General features: G+C 43.7%; 1 protein-coding gene across 3 annotated transcripts in view; it reads left to right on the top strand.

The window, feature by feature from the left end:
• Nucleotides 1–15,567, top strand: part of LOC111962600 (UPF0606 protein KIAA1549-like) — a 97,772-nt gene that overhangs the window by 41,446 nt on the left and 40,759 nt on the right. For all 3 annotated transcript variants that reach the window (XM_023985784.2, XM_023985783.2, XM_023985785.2), the window contains exons 3-9: nt 1,672–3,933; nt 4,181–4,269; nt 7,457–7,616; nt 7,754–7,884; nt 11,470–11,650; nt 11,861–11,920; nt 12,085–12,230. In XM_023985784.2, coding sequence (XP_023841552.1) covers nt 1,672–3,933; nt 4,181–4,269; nt 7,457–7,616; nt 7,754–7,884; nt 11,470–11,650; nt 11,861–11,920; nt 12,085–12,230 — 3,029 coding nt within the window. The remainder of the gene's footprint in view (nt 1–1,671; nt 3,934–4,180; nt 4,270–7,456; nt 7,617–7,753; nt 7,885–11,469; nt 11,651–11,860; nt 11,921–12,084; nt 12,231–15,567) is intronic.

Genomic DNA, 15,567 nt, shown 5'->3' on the forward strand with positions numbered 1-15,567 from the left:
AAATCAAATATGATTTTATTTATTCCTATTCTTTGACTTAGATTTTTGGTTGAGATGAAGATCTGAATCCAACATATTTTATTTATTTATTTGTAGACAAACTGGAATTAAGTCAGTGACACAGATGGAACTATCCAAGCAGAAGATACATCTCCTTAAAATGTTTATATTTGGTTGTGTTGACAACCAAAGACAATTCAATGTCACTTTTGAAATTTAATAACTAGTGTATTAACCTGTGTACAAGTTAACAAATTATATGTTGGATCAAAATCAACCAGAGCTTGAAACCCTCAGCATATTAACCTAGGCATATTTTGTTGAATTCTGCGTTTAGTCCATTTTTTGTTGAATTCAAACAATTACTGTTGATGACTTTGCAAATGCTACATAGGCCTAAATGCTAAATAGCATCATTGATGATTGATAATATATATTCACATTTCATTTGCTCTGTTAAACCTACTTTTTGGAATGACTTCAATAGCAACAGTGAATTGATTTAGTTTAAGTGGAGCTCGCGCGGTCATTCTCACGATAGCACATTGGTAATAGTCAGCGACAAATATCATAGCTAAGCAGGTCTGGGCTTGGTTTAAACCTTGGATGGGAGACCAAAGGGTAGCTGTAGATAGATCAATTATCCAGTAGGAGGTGCTGCCCAGCCTGTAGTTTTTTTTTCTGATAGTGGATATAAGTTTAAAGGTACAAATTCAACATATTTTATACACGGTTTGTCTATGTTGAAATTTGGTTACCATGATGACATAATTCTGTGGTGTAAATTTGACCCTCAAAACAACAGTTTACATTGATTAATYTTTCAAATCGAATGTGTTTTCCGCGTAGATTGCACGTCACAATACGTTGAATCAACGTTGATTCCACCAGTTTTTGCCCAGTGGGCTGCTACTCTAAAGGCTAAAGAGCCTGATAGAACGTATTTGAGACCTATCCTATTAATCAAATCAAATTGTATTTGTCACATGCGCTGAATACAACAGGTTTAGACCTTACAGTGAAATGCTTACTTACAAGCCCTTAACCAACAATGCCAGTTTTAAGAAAAATTAAAGAGCAGCAGTAAAATAACAATAGCAAGGCTATATACAGGGGGTACCGGTACAGAGTCAATGTGCGGGGGCGCCGGTTAGTCGAGGTAAGGTAATATGAGGTAATATGTAATACATGTAGGTAGAGTTATTAAAGTGACTATGCATAGATAATAAACAGAGTAGCAGCAGCGTAAAATAGGGGGATGTAGGATGTAGGAGATGTCTATAATTCCATGCCGGTGTGGAACTGCCTCTGTAGCTTATCCCCTTTGAGTCACTATGCTAAATCTGTTGCCTTCATCCAGTGTTGTTTGATTTGATCATGCAATTTTGTTCAACATTTATAGCCTACTTTGTTCTTTGAAGAGTGATGGATGGCTTCCTTCTTGGTCATTTCCAAAGGTTGTTGTCAGAACTCACTAAGAAAGAAAATTAAATAGAAAAGGTTCACCATATAATAACAACAATAACAAATCGTCTATGAGATCATATTTCTTTCTTTGTCAATTTGAAGAGCATGCTATTTTCCACAGTACTCTAGGTGTCGCAATGATGATCAAATCTTTCAGTGCAGTCTTATTTCATGTTTGATATGTTGTTGTCATTTCTTTTTCAGTAGACTGGCCTTCGTTGGATCCCACCATGTTGGAAGAGTTTCAGGAAGAAGTACCAAGCTGGACTGAATCACCCTCAGCCTTATTAGTTTCACACACTGATGCCTCTGAGCACCTAGATGACACTACAACTACAGCTCTCCTTTCACCTGGTCCCCTACCACTTGAATCACCTTCTAGGTCTAGTGACCCCCTCCCCATTGGTCGAGACCCTCTGTCCACTCCCCCTTTTAGCTTTTCGGAGCCTGCGATTGGCCAGAAACACCCTGAAGGCCCAGCCCAACTCTCAAGGGACATGAAGCTCKCTGGGCCTATCTCAACCATGGCAGCTACCTCTTCAACCCTTGTTACAGTACCACACCAGAAGCTTCTCGGACCACAGTCCAACATATCCACAACACCCTTGAACTTCTCTACAGCCACCAGTGGGACGACGTCTCCACAGTTTATTGTCCCAAACTCTAATGAAAGAGGTTCAGATGAATCTCCATTATTACCCCCCAGCAACCAGCAAGACCCATCAAAACAGAGAACTCCTGCACTTATGACCTCACTTCCTGTTGGACCTCTCAACCTGCCTAGACTGCCTATTGACAATCTGGTAGATGTAGCAGCCCTATCAGACCAAGCCAGCCAAGAGTCTAGACCTAATCCAGATGTGTCCCAGAGTTTAGGCGATCTCTCGCTAGATCCCAAACTGCCTCTTGAGCCCTCCAGTATATTAATCGATCTGGATCACCTGCACCCCAACAGTGAGCTCATGCAGAAGGATGATGCTGCCCAAGGTATTTACATGCTTCTGAAGCCATCGCCTGAAATGCAGCTGGCTCCCAGCTATGTGCCTTTCCTGAGCCCACAGACCACATCCTCCTCAGCCGAGCCCACCATGGTCCCTACTGAGGACTTCTTCCCCACCAACACCATGGAGGTGGACTGGGGCTCCGGAGACCACCCGGAGACCATGTCCTATATGGGCTCGGAGGGCGACGACTTCTCCCTGGTCACCAACCTGCCCACAGACATGTATGACCTGGAGGACTCCAATGCGGAACGCTACGACACCTCCTTCCCCTCCAGGGTCGGCGTGTCCTTCTCCTCGATGCGTCATGTGACGTCTTCACTTAGTCTCACTACAACTGATCTCAGCTCTGGTGTTAGTGTGGCCCCGACATCTGTTCCTCCCTCTATCCATCCATCTCCCGGTCACTCAATGCTAGCCTCAACACCAACACCTCAAGGTAGTCTACCAGAAGGTTCAGGCGTAGACTGGATAGATACCTTCACTGTTGAACCAACAGACCTTCTCCTACCAGACATGAACAGCCTGGAGTACTACACCATCCAGCTGACCAAGGATGACTCCGAAGAACACAGAGGCACCAATGTGACCACCACCTCCAGACATTTCTCCCTGATGTCCATCAGCACCACCCACATCATGGCCACCAGCACGTTCACTGCGGACCCCCGCCACATGCTCACAGCCTCCTATGGAGTGGAGGTCCAGCCTTCTGACAACACTACTTGGATAAAAGAGTCCTCTGATATATCTGGCTCAGAGCCTCTCAATACGACCACAGCAGACGCCACAGAGATGACTTCTCTGAATTTCTCAGTGCCGTTCCTGGAGCCTTCAGTAGCGCCAACCCCCTCCATGGACCTCTCATCCTCCCTGTGGGGTGTCACTGGTCAGGTGTCCTCCGGGGAATGGATTAGCCCTGTGGCCACCTCCAGTGTCGGACTGGACAGCAGCTCTGTATTAGTGTCTGTGCAGCATAGTGCTATGGCCTCTGAGACAGACATTCAGTGGTATGTGTCCCCCACCGCCACAGAGACAGCCCTCCTCAGCACCTCTCTCGTCACTCCTGTGTTGACCACCTCTGTCGCCTTCACCCCAGTGCCTGGTCAGACAGAATTACCCCCCGATGTCACCTCAGACCCCATAGAGCGAGCCACAAATGCCACCACCTTTCCCCCGGTGTCAGTCATGGCTGAYCAAGGTATTGATACGGATAGTCCTGTCACAGCGGTGACAAACGTCAGCCAGAGTACACTTAGCACCGTAGACACCCCCTCCACAACTGATCCTGCCACCACCACTACTACTACCACCACCATCACCACTAAGGCCTCTACAACCACTGCTCTGGCCACCACCACTACCACCACCCCCTTAAACATAACAACCACAAAAAGCCCACCTACAACCATTGGCCGCCAGTACCTCTGTAATGTCACCAAGCCTGTGTACTTTGTTAAAGTCGGTAAGTTGAATTATCTCTTTGTCGTGTTGATATACTTTTTTAATGACAGGAACATTGTGTGGGTTGTCAACTTGATCAATGCTACGAAGATATAATTATCAACTCTGAAGTGTTATTCTTTCACTTTTCATATGAAAATCATGGTTTGTGATTTAATGTTTTGAAAATATTGTGCACTTAACGAATCTATAACAAGATGTTCTCAATGAGACATGATAGAGATGAGATGTGCTTCCACCCTCTGCAGGTTTCCCCCCTGGGGCCACTGTTGGATATGCCAAATCCCAAATCCGAGACGTCCTGAAGACTGAATTCAATAAGTCAATTGAACTGCAGGTACATTATGATGGGGCACCATGGGCACCTTTTATTGGGATTTTAAACTTAACTTCAATAATTTATGAAATGGATAGAAATAACAGTGAACTGAAAAAGCAGCCTTTTTCTTTAGTCTTTATAGAGTTAAAGTTAAGCTAGGCGATACATAAATGATCCCATAGGCTCAGTCTGACATGACAACTAGGGCTAACCTCTAAGTGCTGACACTGTTAGCTTTTCATTACATAGCTTACTCCCTAAAGAAACCTCTGAACAGCTGTTGTGCAACATGCTCTGAGTTTTAACCCTTTAGAGTCTAAGCTCTGTCTAAGCTGCGGGGGTGCTAAGATAACATATGGAATTATTTTAAGATGGTAATACCAAGGAATATTTAGCTATTTRATTKAGAATATTTTTATTAAAACATTATTGGGTGAAACATTGATTTAGGCATTACTGCTATTAGCCAATAGAAACACATTGAATAACAGATTCCCTACATGGAACAACAGATAGTCCCCCAAACAAATCTAGAGGAAGTTTGTTCTGAAGTGTCTGTCCTATATCTGAGAGATATAAGAAAGATCAGGAAACATTTTTTTAAACATTTATCCCCTTATTTTAAGCACTAAACTATTTCTGTATACAGTACCAGTCAAAGGTTTGGACATAAATACTCATTCAAGGGTCTTGCTTTATTTTCTATTATTTTCATTGTAGAATAATAGTGAAGACATCAAAACTATGAAATAACACATATGGAATCATGTAGTAACCCAAAAAAGTGTTAAACAAAACAAAATATATTTTATATGAGATTCTTCAAAGTAGCCACCCTTAGCCTTGATGACAGTTTTGCACACTCTTGGCATTCTCTCAACCAGCTTGACCTGGAATGCTTTCCCTTCACTCTGCGGTCCAACTCATCCCAAACCATCTCAATTTAGTTGAGGTCGGGTGGCTGTGGAGGCCAGGTCATCTGATGCAGTACTCCATCACTCTCCTTCTTGTTCAAATAGCCCTTACACAGCCTGGAGGTGTGTTGGGTCATTGTCCTGTTGAAAAACAAATTATAGTCCCGCTAAGCGCAAACCAGATGGGATGGCGTATCACTGAAGAATGCTGTGGTAGCCATGCTGGTTAAGTGTGGCTTGAATTCTAAATATATCACTGACAGTGACACCAGCAAAGCACCCGCACACCATCACACCTCCTCCTCGATGCTTCACAGTGGAAACCACACGTGCGGAGATCATCCATTCACCTACTCTGCATCTCACAAAGACACGCCGATTTTAACCAAAAATCTCAAATTTGGAATCATCAGACCAAGGACAGATTTCCACCGGTCTAATGTCCATTGCTCGTGTTTCTTGGCTCAAGCAAGTCTCTTCTTMTTATTGATGTCTTTTAGTAGTGGTTTCTTTGCAGCAATTCAACCATGAATGCCTGATTCACACAGTCTACCCTGAACAGTTGATATTGATGTCTGTTACTTGAACTCTGTGAAGCATTTATTTAAGCTGCAATTTATGAGGCTGGTAACATAAATGAACTTATCCTCTGCAGCAGAGGTAACTCTGGGTCTTTCTTTCCTGTGGTGGTCCTCATGAGAGCCAGTTTCATCATAGCGCTTGATGGCTTTTGCGACTGCACTTGAAGAAACTTTAAAAGTTCTTCATGTCTTAAAGTAATGATGGACTGTCGTTTCTCTTTGCTTATTTGAGTTGTTCTTGCCATTATATTCTTTCCATTATATGGACTTAGTCTTTTACCAAATAGGGATATCTTCTGTATACCACCCCTACCTTGTCACAACACAACTGATTGGCTCAAACGCATTAAGAAGGAAAGAAATTCCACAAATGAACTTTTAACAAGGCATACCTGTTAATTGAAATGCATTCCAGGTGACTATCTCATGAAGCTGGTTGAGAGAATACCAAGAGTGTGCAAAGCTGTCATCAAGGCAAAGGGTGGCTACTTTGAAGAATCTCAAATATAAGATATATTTTGATTTGTTGAACACTTTTTTGGTTACTACATGATTCCATATGTGTTATTTCATAGTTTTGATGTCTTCACTATTATTCTACAATGTAGAAAATAGTAAAAAATGTACGATTTTCAGGATGTCTCATGTTCTGACAAACACTGTTCTAGCTCTGCCACCTTTCACCACAGATGTGGAAGGGCGATATCGGCGGATGCCTGGAACCAAATGGGGTTTTCCTATGGGGACAGCTGAAGAACCCTTTTGAAWCTCTTTTCTCTAATAGTGTAGGGAGCTGCAGCAGTGGGTATGTGGCGGTTGTGTTCTATAATGACCCTGGTCATGTGTGTGGGGGTATAGGGATGGGATGCGCCAGGAAGGACAGCCCACTTCCTGTTCGCTTTTTTGTTTCCAGGCTCTTTGATAAACAAAGCACAAAAATGACTAACTGCACACCTAACACTTCATGGCCTGGCAGTGACCTTAACACACTCTCTCTGCCATTAACTCCCGGGTGGCGCAGTGGTCTAGGGCACTGCATCGCAGTGCTAGCTGCGCCACCAGAGTCTCTGGGTTCGCGCCCAGGCTCTGTCGCAGCCGGCCGCAACCGGGAGATCYGTGGGGCGACGCACAATTGGCATAGCGTCGTCCGGGTTAGGGAGGGTTTGGCCGGTAGGGAGGGTTTGGCCGGTAGGGATATCCTTGTCTCAGTATGTAAAAAATAAATWAAAAAWAWAAAAAAATGTAATAAAATGTATGCACTCTACTGTAAGTCGCTCTGGATAAGAGCGTCTGCTCTTGGCCGGTAGGGATATCCTTGTCTCAGTATGTAAAAATGTAATAAAATGTATGCACTCTAYTGTAAGTCGCTCTGGATAAGAGCGTCTGCTAAAAATGACTAAAATGTTAAAAAAWAWWAAAWAAATGTWAAAAMTTTMCTGTTTAAATGCTGTACAGTGCAAAGGAAAAAGTAGTGTGTGTACAGTACCTCATAGTTCAACCAAGGTGCAAGAACTCTGGAACAAGCTGGATGAATAAGAAATATTCAACTGCATTTGGAGGATGGTAGATATTGAAAGTAAGACAAAAAGACAGTTGAATTGAAAGACTTCAAATACAGCCCATCTAAACTCCATCAATAAAAATGAATAAGTAACTATTATTTGCAATGAAGAGAAGTTATAATTATGTATTTTCTGTGTCTTGGTAAAGGTTGCTAAGAGCCCTCCAGACTTTGTGTTCCGGGCAGTGTCAGGTCCCGTGGTGTTCACAGCCATATCTGTCATCAACGCCCTGCGCCAGTCAGGCCGACGCTTCCAGCCCATCTCACACTACTGGAAGGTACCAGACCACCAGTACCAAGTCCACTCAGGTAAGAGCACTGTTCTGTGTGGAACTATACAAGCCACTTCTGAAATAGGTATGCTGGTTTTTGTTTGGGTTTTCTGCGCTGTACAGTATGTGTTTGAATGTTTAGACTTAACCTTGCCCTTCTGTTTCCCTGTCCAGTGCTGCAGTTTGTGCCCAGCCACGTCGACGTGCGAGTCTGCAACTTCAGCGAGCGCATTGAGAAAGGCCTTACCATGGCGTACGCCGAAGTGCGCCGACGCGCACAGGAGTCCACCAACTTCACTGTACACGTAAGTGGAGACCTACTGAAAACACTGTAGCACTCCAGTCAACTAAAATAGAGTAGAGCTTCTCCTAATGCTCTGTTTTTATTACCAGTCACTTACTCCTTCCTTGGTTTTCACCCCCACTTGCAATGATCATCTGGAATCACCCCTAATCACAACCCATTTATGTCAGAAGCACTTAGCTCACACATTTATTATTACTAAAAATYACTGGCCGTGTCGCTGTGCTCTCCCTGCTAGAACTCTCTAAGAGCAGCGTCTGCTGGAATAAGTCTGGAAGTGGAAAGAAAGAAAAGCTCCTCAAGATAGTCGGTTGGCTGAGGCCAGGAAAGTTAGAAACGAATTGGGTTACTGTGTGTGAATGCAGCAGCAGTAGTGGCTTGCTTTGCTTGGATTTGGGAGAGAAAAGAAGCAGGATCTGCTTGACTTAATTGTAATTGTTGAGGCTTGGGGAGTGACAGGGAGTAATGGCGGAAATGTGTGGTTTGTGTAATTGTGTGTGCTGCGGTAATACAACCTAAGTGCTGGTCTCAGAGTCTCCAGCACACAAGTCTGTTTAGATCAATGGTCACTCATTCAAGACCAAAATTATCAGCATAGGTTTATTGATTCAGGTTCTTGCAGAGGTTTTCCACTAATCTAGTTTGACGTTCTTGAACGTAGCAAGCTAGAAGGATAGGGAGAATTTTCAGACATAGATGTCATACTCAGTCAATGAAGGGATTATACTGGGCATTACATTAATATCTGGAAAAGGCCATTTCAATTATGGCTGTTCATTTTATTTTCAATTCCCTTTCTATTTCAATTCCACAAATTAAATTAAATCAATTTGGCCCAAGCTCTTCTGCTGCATCACACTGCAATGTATGCTCACATGTGGGTATTATTGGTGACAGGGTTTGTTGTGCAGTCTCTTTTGACCATTAACTAAACTTTTGAAATCCATCACCAGCTCAAAGACATTGTGGGCTCTATTTCTGGCTGGCGGTAAGGAGGCGCAAGTGTCAAACGCACATTAGTTTGCAATTCCGTCATGTCGCACTGCCATTTTCCAGCCTTTAGCCAGGTTCGGCAATTTACCTGTCTAACATCAGCTCGCTTGCTCTGAGGTGGGAGGGGTGGAAATATTGGAGGTATGTCCTAGAAAACATACACCAATATGCCAATTGCAGTAAGTGCAACTAGGGATATTTAAGACTGACCAAAGCTGGTCTTAGCGGGAACGCAATTGGTTATGGCATTGATTTTGCCAGCGGAGGCGCACACAGTAGCRTTATGTACATCACCAATGTTTTATAAAAATATCACAAGTAGCAAAACAATCAACAGACGTTTCCCTTTTTTAATTTATATTGGACATCTTTGTCTAGCTTCTGTGAAACATTTGGACKTATTATTTGCAATGCCCATTGAATGAAAGGTTTCAGTGTCTGTAGGAAGCCTGTTTAAGAACATGAAGTTAATTAAAAAGACTGTTTATTGTTTTTCATTTATGATTTATTCAAAAAATGCRGCTTCCACTTTTCTCTGTTGGACCTAACCTTCATATCACGGGAATTCAGATCGCTGTCCGTGGGCTGAATCAGTTTGTTTGTTTACCTTTCACTTGGCAAAGTCACTATTGGCCATATCAGCGGCGATGGTAGGCTATAGCTATATATATTTGGGAGCAGTAACGGTGAGTGGACATTCCACTAGTGGTTAGAGCATTGAAATTGCTTTAGAAAGGGGCACAAGACAGGGATGTCCTCTCTCCCACTAATGTTTGCACTGTCAATTAAACAGCTAGCAAAAATAATTAGACAGGACCYAAATGTTACAAGGTATCAGTATTGGTAAACATGAATATAAACTAAACTTATTTGCAGATGATCTCCTGATATACTTGACCAATATTGAAAACTCAATATTGAAACCTCGCTAAAAATATATCTATTATATATTCTAAAATCTCAGGATCTGAAATTAACGTGGGAAAAAAGGAAATAATGGCAATAGGAAAAATAATGACTCATGATATACAACAATCCTTTAAGTGGACCACAAAAAATATAAAATACTTAGGATGCTTAATAAGTGACAGCGCAAGTCTGTATGTTTCAAGTCTGTATGTAGGCAGCAGCCTCTCTGTGTTAGTGATGGCTGTTTAACAGTCTGATGGCCCAGCTTTGATGCACCTGTACTGACCTCGCTTTCTGGATGGTAGCGGGGTGAACAGGCAGTGGTGCGGGTGGTTGTTGTCCTTGATGATCTTTTTGGCATTCCTGTGACATTGTGTACTGTAGGTGTCCTGGAGGGCAGGTAGTTTTCCCCAGGTGATGCGTTGTTGTGCAGTTGCCATACCAGGCGGTGATGCAGCCCRACAGGATGCTCTCAATTGTGCATTTGTAAAAGTTTGTGAGGGTTTTAGATGACAAGCCAAATTTCTTCAGCCTCCTGAGGTTGAAGAGGCGCAGTTTGTCCATGATGTGTACGCTGAGGAACTTAAAACKTTCCACCTTCTCCACTGCTGTCCCGTCGATGTGGATAAGGGGGTGCTCCCTCTGCTGTTTCCTGAAGTCCATGATCATCTGTTTTGTTGACGTTGAGTGAGAGGTTGTTTTGCTGACACCACACTCCGAGTGCCCTCACCTCCTCCCTGTAGACTGTCTCGTTGTTGTTGGTAATCAAGCCTACTACTGTAGTGTCGTCTGCAAACTTGATGATTGAGTTGGAGCCGTACATGGTCACGCAGTCATGTTTGAACAGGGAGTACAGGAGGGGGCTGAGCCCGCACCCTTGTGGGGCCCCAGTGTTGAGGATCAGCGAAGTGGAGATGTTGTTTCCTACCTTCACCACCTGGGGGTGGCCCGTCAGGAAGTCCAGGACCCAAATGCACAGGGCGGGGTTGAGACCCAGGGCCTCAAGCTTAATGATGAACTTGGAGGGTACTATGATGTTGAAGGCTGAGCTATAGTCAATGAACAGCATTCTTACATAGGTATTCCTCTTGTCCAGATGGGATAGGGCTGTGTGCAGTGTTATGGCAATTGCATCGAGTGTGGACCTATTGGGGCAGTAAGCAAATTGAAGTGGGTCTAGGGTGACAGGTAAGGTGGAGGTGACATGATCCTTGACTAGCCTCTCAATGCACTTCATGATGCCAGAAGTGAGAGCTATGGGGCAATAGTAATTTAGTTCAGTTACCTTTGCCTTCTTGGGTACATGAACAATGATGGACATCTTGAAGCATGTGGGGACAGCAGACTGGGATAGGGAGAGATTGAATATGTCTGTAAACACACCAGCCCGCTGGTCTGCGCATGCTCTAGGGATGCCATACTTAAAAATTATACAATGTGATTTTCTGGATTTTTGTTTTAGATTCCGTCTCTCACAGTTGAAGTGTACTTATGCTAAAAATTACAGACCTCTACATGCTTTGTAAGTAGGAAAACCTGCAAAATCGACATGCATCAAATACTTGTTCTTCCCACTGTATGACACACACCCCAACGTGTAGTGCTGCCGCAAGCGCTTAGATTTACCATTGCATTATGTTTGTTAAAATAGAGTCCTGCATGTACGTATGTAATATTTTCCTAGATTGTGAACATCACCATGAATAAGCCCAGGAGTCAGCAGAGGGAGCCAGTGGACGTGACCTTCGCCGTGCGCGATGCCGTCGGCTACCTGAAGGGGTCAGAGGTCAGCAACCACCTGAGGCTGCTCAACATGGTGGAGTTCAGCTACTACCTGGGCTTTCCCGTGCTGCAGATCGCCGAGCGTGAGTCCATTACCAAACTGTCTAATGGATTGGGATTTTATGCCAAGCAGCCCTACTGGAATGTTCCCTTGGGGGAAATACATGTATTCTAATCGATTGCATTCTATTAATCAATCTGCTTTACCTTCTAAGCACCTCTTTTATACCTCAATAGGAGTATTTTTAGGTTCTCTGTACTTTCCTTATTTCCCTCTCTTCTTTTCCCAATAGCTTTTCACTACCCAGAGTTGAACACCACCCAGTTGCTTCGCTCGTCTTGGGTTAGAACAGGTATGCTTCCCCTTGTTAACACATCTGACTTTACGTATTCCACCCAATCTAAATCTCAACTGCAGCTAGAGGATGGATACACATTCAGGGCCTATATTCTGGCTGTGTGTTGGCTCTGTATTGCCTGTCCTGTGTGATATCATAACCATCTGTTTCCTGTCCAGTGATGCTAGGTGTCCTGGACCAGGGGGTGGACGGGCGGACCTTCCAGGCCAAGATGGAGCGTCGTGTGGCCCTGCTGCTGGGAGAGGTTCTGAAGGCGGCCAGGCGTACCAAGAGGGCCACCAGCGTGGCCAACCACAGTGTTCAGGTAACCACATCAGAGACACTGTACTATACTGAGAATCATCTTAGAATTCTCGTGCTGTGCTTGGCTATAGCGCTTAAGTACAGCAAATACAACTCTCCCCCTGTGGTAATAACCCCTAGGCAAGGCTGCCATAGCCACTGTGTTACTAAAGAGAGTAAGCCCGAGTCATCACCAGATAAACAACCTGGGTTTCCTAAGCCAGCCACTAACCCACATCAAGTCTCCAGGTTTATTAGAGTGGAATGATGAACAGTGTGTGGCCCCACATGAACCACACCCTTTCTCACACACACACACACACACACACACACACACACACACACACACACACACACACACACACACACACACACACACCTCCATATCCCACTCTCTCTGTCTGTGGACTTTCACAGGTGATGCCGGCGTACTGATTCTGCCAAGTCAAACTACGGCTTCTATGAGAGAGGCAGAAGGGTTTTAGTGATCACAAGAAGCAGAGCAGACAGTCTCACTGTGTTATTAGAGCCAGACACAAACATTGAAGACAGTCCTTGAAATATAAAAAGCAAGAGCCCAGAGCACTCTAATATGACATGTTCTTTTCAAGGCTAAAACAGAAGAGCACATCATTACAGTCGTGGCCAAAAGTTTGAGAATGACACACATATTAATTTCCACAGTTTGCTGCTTCAGTGTCTTTAGATATTTTTGTCAGACGTTACTATGGAACTGAAGTTTAATTACAAGCATTTCATAAGTGTCAATGCTTTTATTGACATTTACATGAAGTTGATGCAAAGAGTCAATATTTGCAGTGTTGACCCTTCTTTTTCAAAGACCTCTGCAATCCGCCCTGGCATGCTGTCAATTAACTTCTGGGCCACATCCTGACTGATGGCAGCCCATTCTTGTATAATCAATGCTTGGAGTTTGTCAGAATTTGTGGGTTTTTGTTTGTCCACCCGCTCTTGAGGATTGACCACAAGTTCTCAATGGGATTAAGGTCTGGGGAGTTTAGTTATCACTTTTGCCTTATGGCAAGGTGTTCCATCATGGTGGAAAAGGCATTGTTCGTCACCAAACTGTTTCCTGGATGGTTGGGAGAAGTTGCTCTCGGAGGATGTGTTGGTACCATTCTTAATTCATGGCTGTGTTCTTAGGCAAAATTGTGAGTGAGCCCACTCCCTTGGCTGAGAAGCAACCCCACACATGAATGGTCTCAGGATGCTTTACCGTTGGCATGACGGTGGCGCTCACCTTGTATTCTCCGGACAAGCTTTTTCCGGATGCCCCAAACAATCGGAAAGGGGATTCATCAGAGAAAATGACTTTACCCCAGTCCTCAGCACTCCAATCCCTGTACCTTTTGCAGAATATCAGTCTGTCCCTGATGTTTTTCCTGGAGAGAAGTGTTCTTTGCTGCCCTTCTTGACACCAAGCCATCCTCCAAAAGTCTTCGCCTCACTGTGCTCACACCTGCCTGCTGCCATTCCTGAGCAAGCTCTGTACTGGTGGTACCCCGATCCCGCAGCTAAATCAAGTTTAGGAGACGGTCCTGGCGCTTGCTGGACTTTCTTGGGCTCCCTGAAGCTTTCTTCAAAACAATTGAACCGCTCTCCTTGAAGTTCTTGATGATCCGATAAATTGTTGATTTAGGTGCAATCTTATTGGCAGCAATATCCTTGCCTGTGAAGCCCTTTTTGTGCAAAGCAATGATGACGGCATATGTTTCCTTGCAGGTAACCATGGTTGACAGAGGAAGAAGAATGATTCCAAGCACTCCTTTTGAAGCTTCCAGTCTGTTATTCAAACTCAATCAGCATGACAGAGTGATCTCCAGCCTTGTCCTCGTCAACACTCACACCTGTGTTAACGAGAGAATCACTGACATGATGTCAGCTGGTCCTTTTGTGGCAGGGCTGAAATGCAGTGGAAATGTTTGGAAATGTCAGTTCATTTGCATGGCAAAGAGGGACTTTGCAATTAATTGCAATTCATCTGATCACTCTTTATAACATTCTGGAGTATATGCAAATTGCCATCTTACAAACTGAGGCAGCAGACTTTGTGAAAAGGAAGTAGAATGCCATTTGCCGAGACCTATTAGAATTCCACCAATAGAGCCCCATAGTGGGCGTGTCATAATACCCATAAAACCTAGCGGTCAAACGGGGAAAGGGTTCCAATAGTTCCATCATTTATATTTCCCATAGGTGATTTTAGAAAAACTCAAAATAAGGGTTGTGTTTTGTGTAGGCTTACACTGGCGTGACGTTTTGATATCAATATATTCGGCTCTATTTACTCTCAGAATCAAAAATGGTAATTAGCATTAAGGTAGACATAATGCAATCCCTGCAAGCTCCGGCACATCATCTCTAGCTGACACCTTTGCTAACAGGTATTGTGTCAATTTAGAACTTGCACAAGACATTTCACAGAATTGTACATTTAAAGAAATGTTGCCAATTTATTATTTACGACTTTTAGCTAACATTAGATCCAGAGATTCTTACCTTTGCCTCGATTCGTCATCTCTCCCAGATCGTCATGGCATATATATTCTAAAATCSCCTATGGGAAAAATGAATGGTGCAAAAATGATTGGAACCGTTTCCCTGTTTGACCGCTGGGTTTTATGGGTATTATGACTCATAGTGTGGTACTCTATTAGACCACTAATCATAGCCCATACCTGACACACAGGTTCACTGCTAATTCACGACTCATGAAACGTCTGTGGAGATCTGGGAAGCAGATCTCTGAAGGTGCTATGATATTTATCACTAACAGCTCCCACCTGCGTGTAGACCATCATCCGAAAACATATCCCTCCCCACAACTAGAGTATATTTCTGCTTTTATAATAACTCCAGCTGCCAGGCAGAATGAGAGAGAGAGAAAGAGACAGAGAGAGAATTAATAATTGATCTGCAATTAGTGACTGGCGACACAGCATTCAAGTAACGGGTCTTGAAAGAAAGAAAAAGAGACTTGGTGGTTGGTCTTTGAGTAGCTGGCCTGTGATGAATAGGTAGTGTTGCCATGGATACCCTGGCCTATCCTGTCCCCTAAATGTTGTTGTGAAGAGAGGGGAGAGGGGAGTATAGCAGGTGCTGTGGAGAACCACAAAAGGCAAAGCCTGATTAGTAAAGCAGTGTGACTCTGGGTAGAAAAGACTACAAGCCCTCGATAATGAGTCTCACTGTTGCGATTCATGGAGAGCTCATCACGAGGAATAATATAGAAAGGTTTTACCAGTTGTGACTCACTGTACTAGTCCAACTCTGTTTGCAGTCACATCCACCAATACCCATTCTACAGACTACTGCTACATTATTGTGGGGGCTATGTA

This window comes from Salvelinus sp. IW2-2015, linkage group LG4q.1:29 (assembly GCF_002910315.2).
Source record: "Salvelinus sp. IW2-2015 linkage group LG4q.1:29, ASM291031v2, whole genome shotgun sequence".
Taxonomy (NCBI): domain Eukaryota; kingdom Metazoa; phylum Chordata; class Actinopteri; order Salmoniformes; family Salmonidae; genus Salvelinus; species Salvelinus sp. IW2-2015.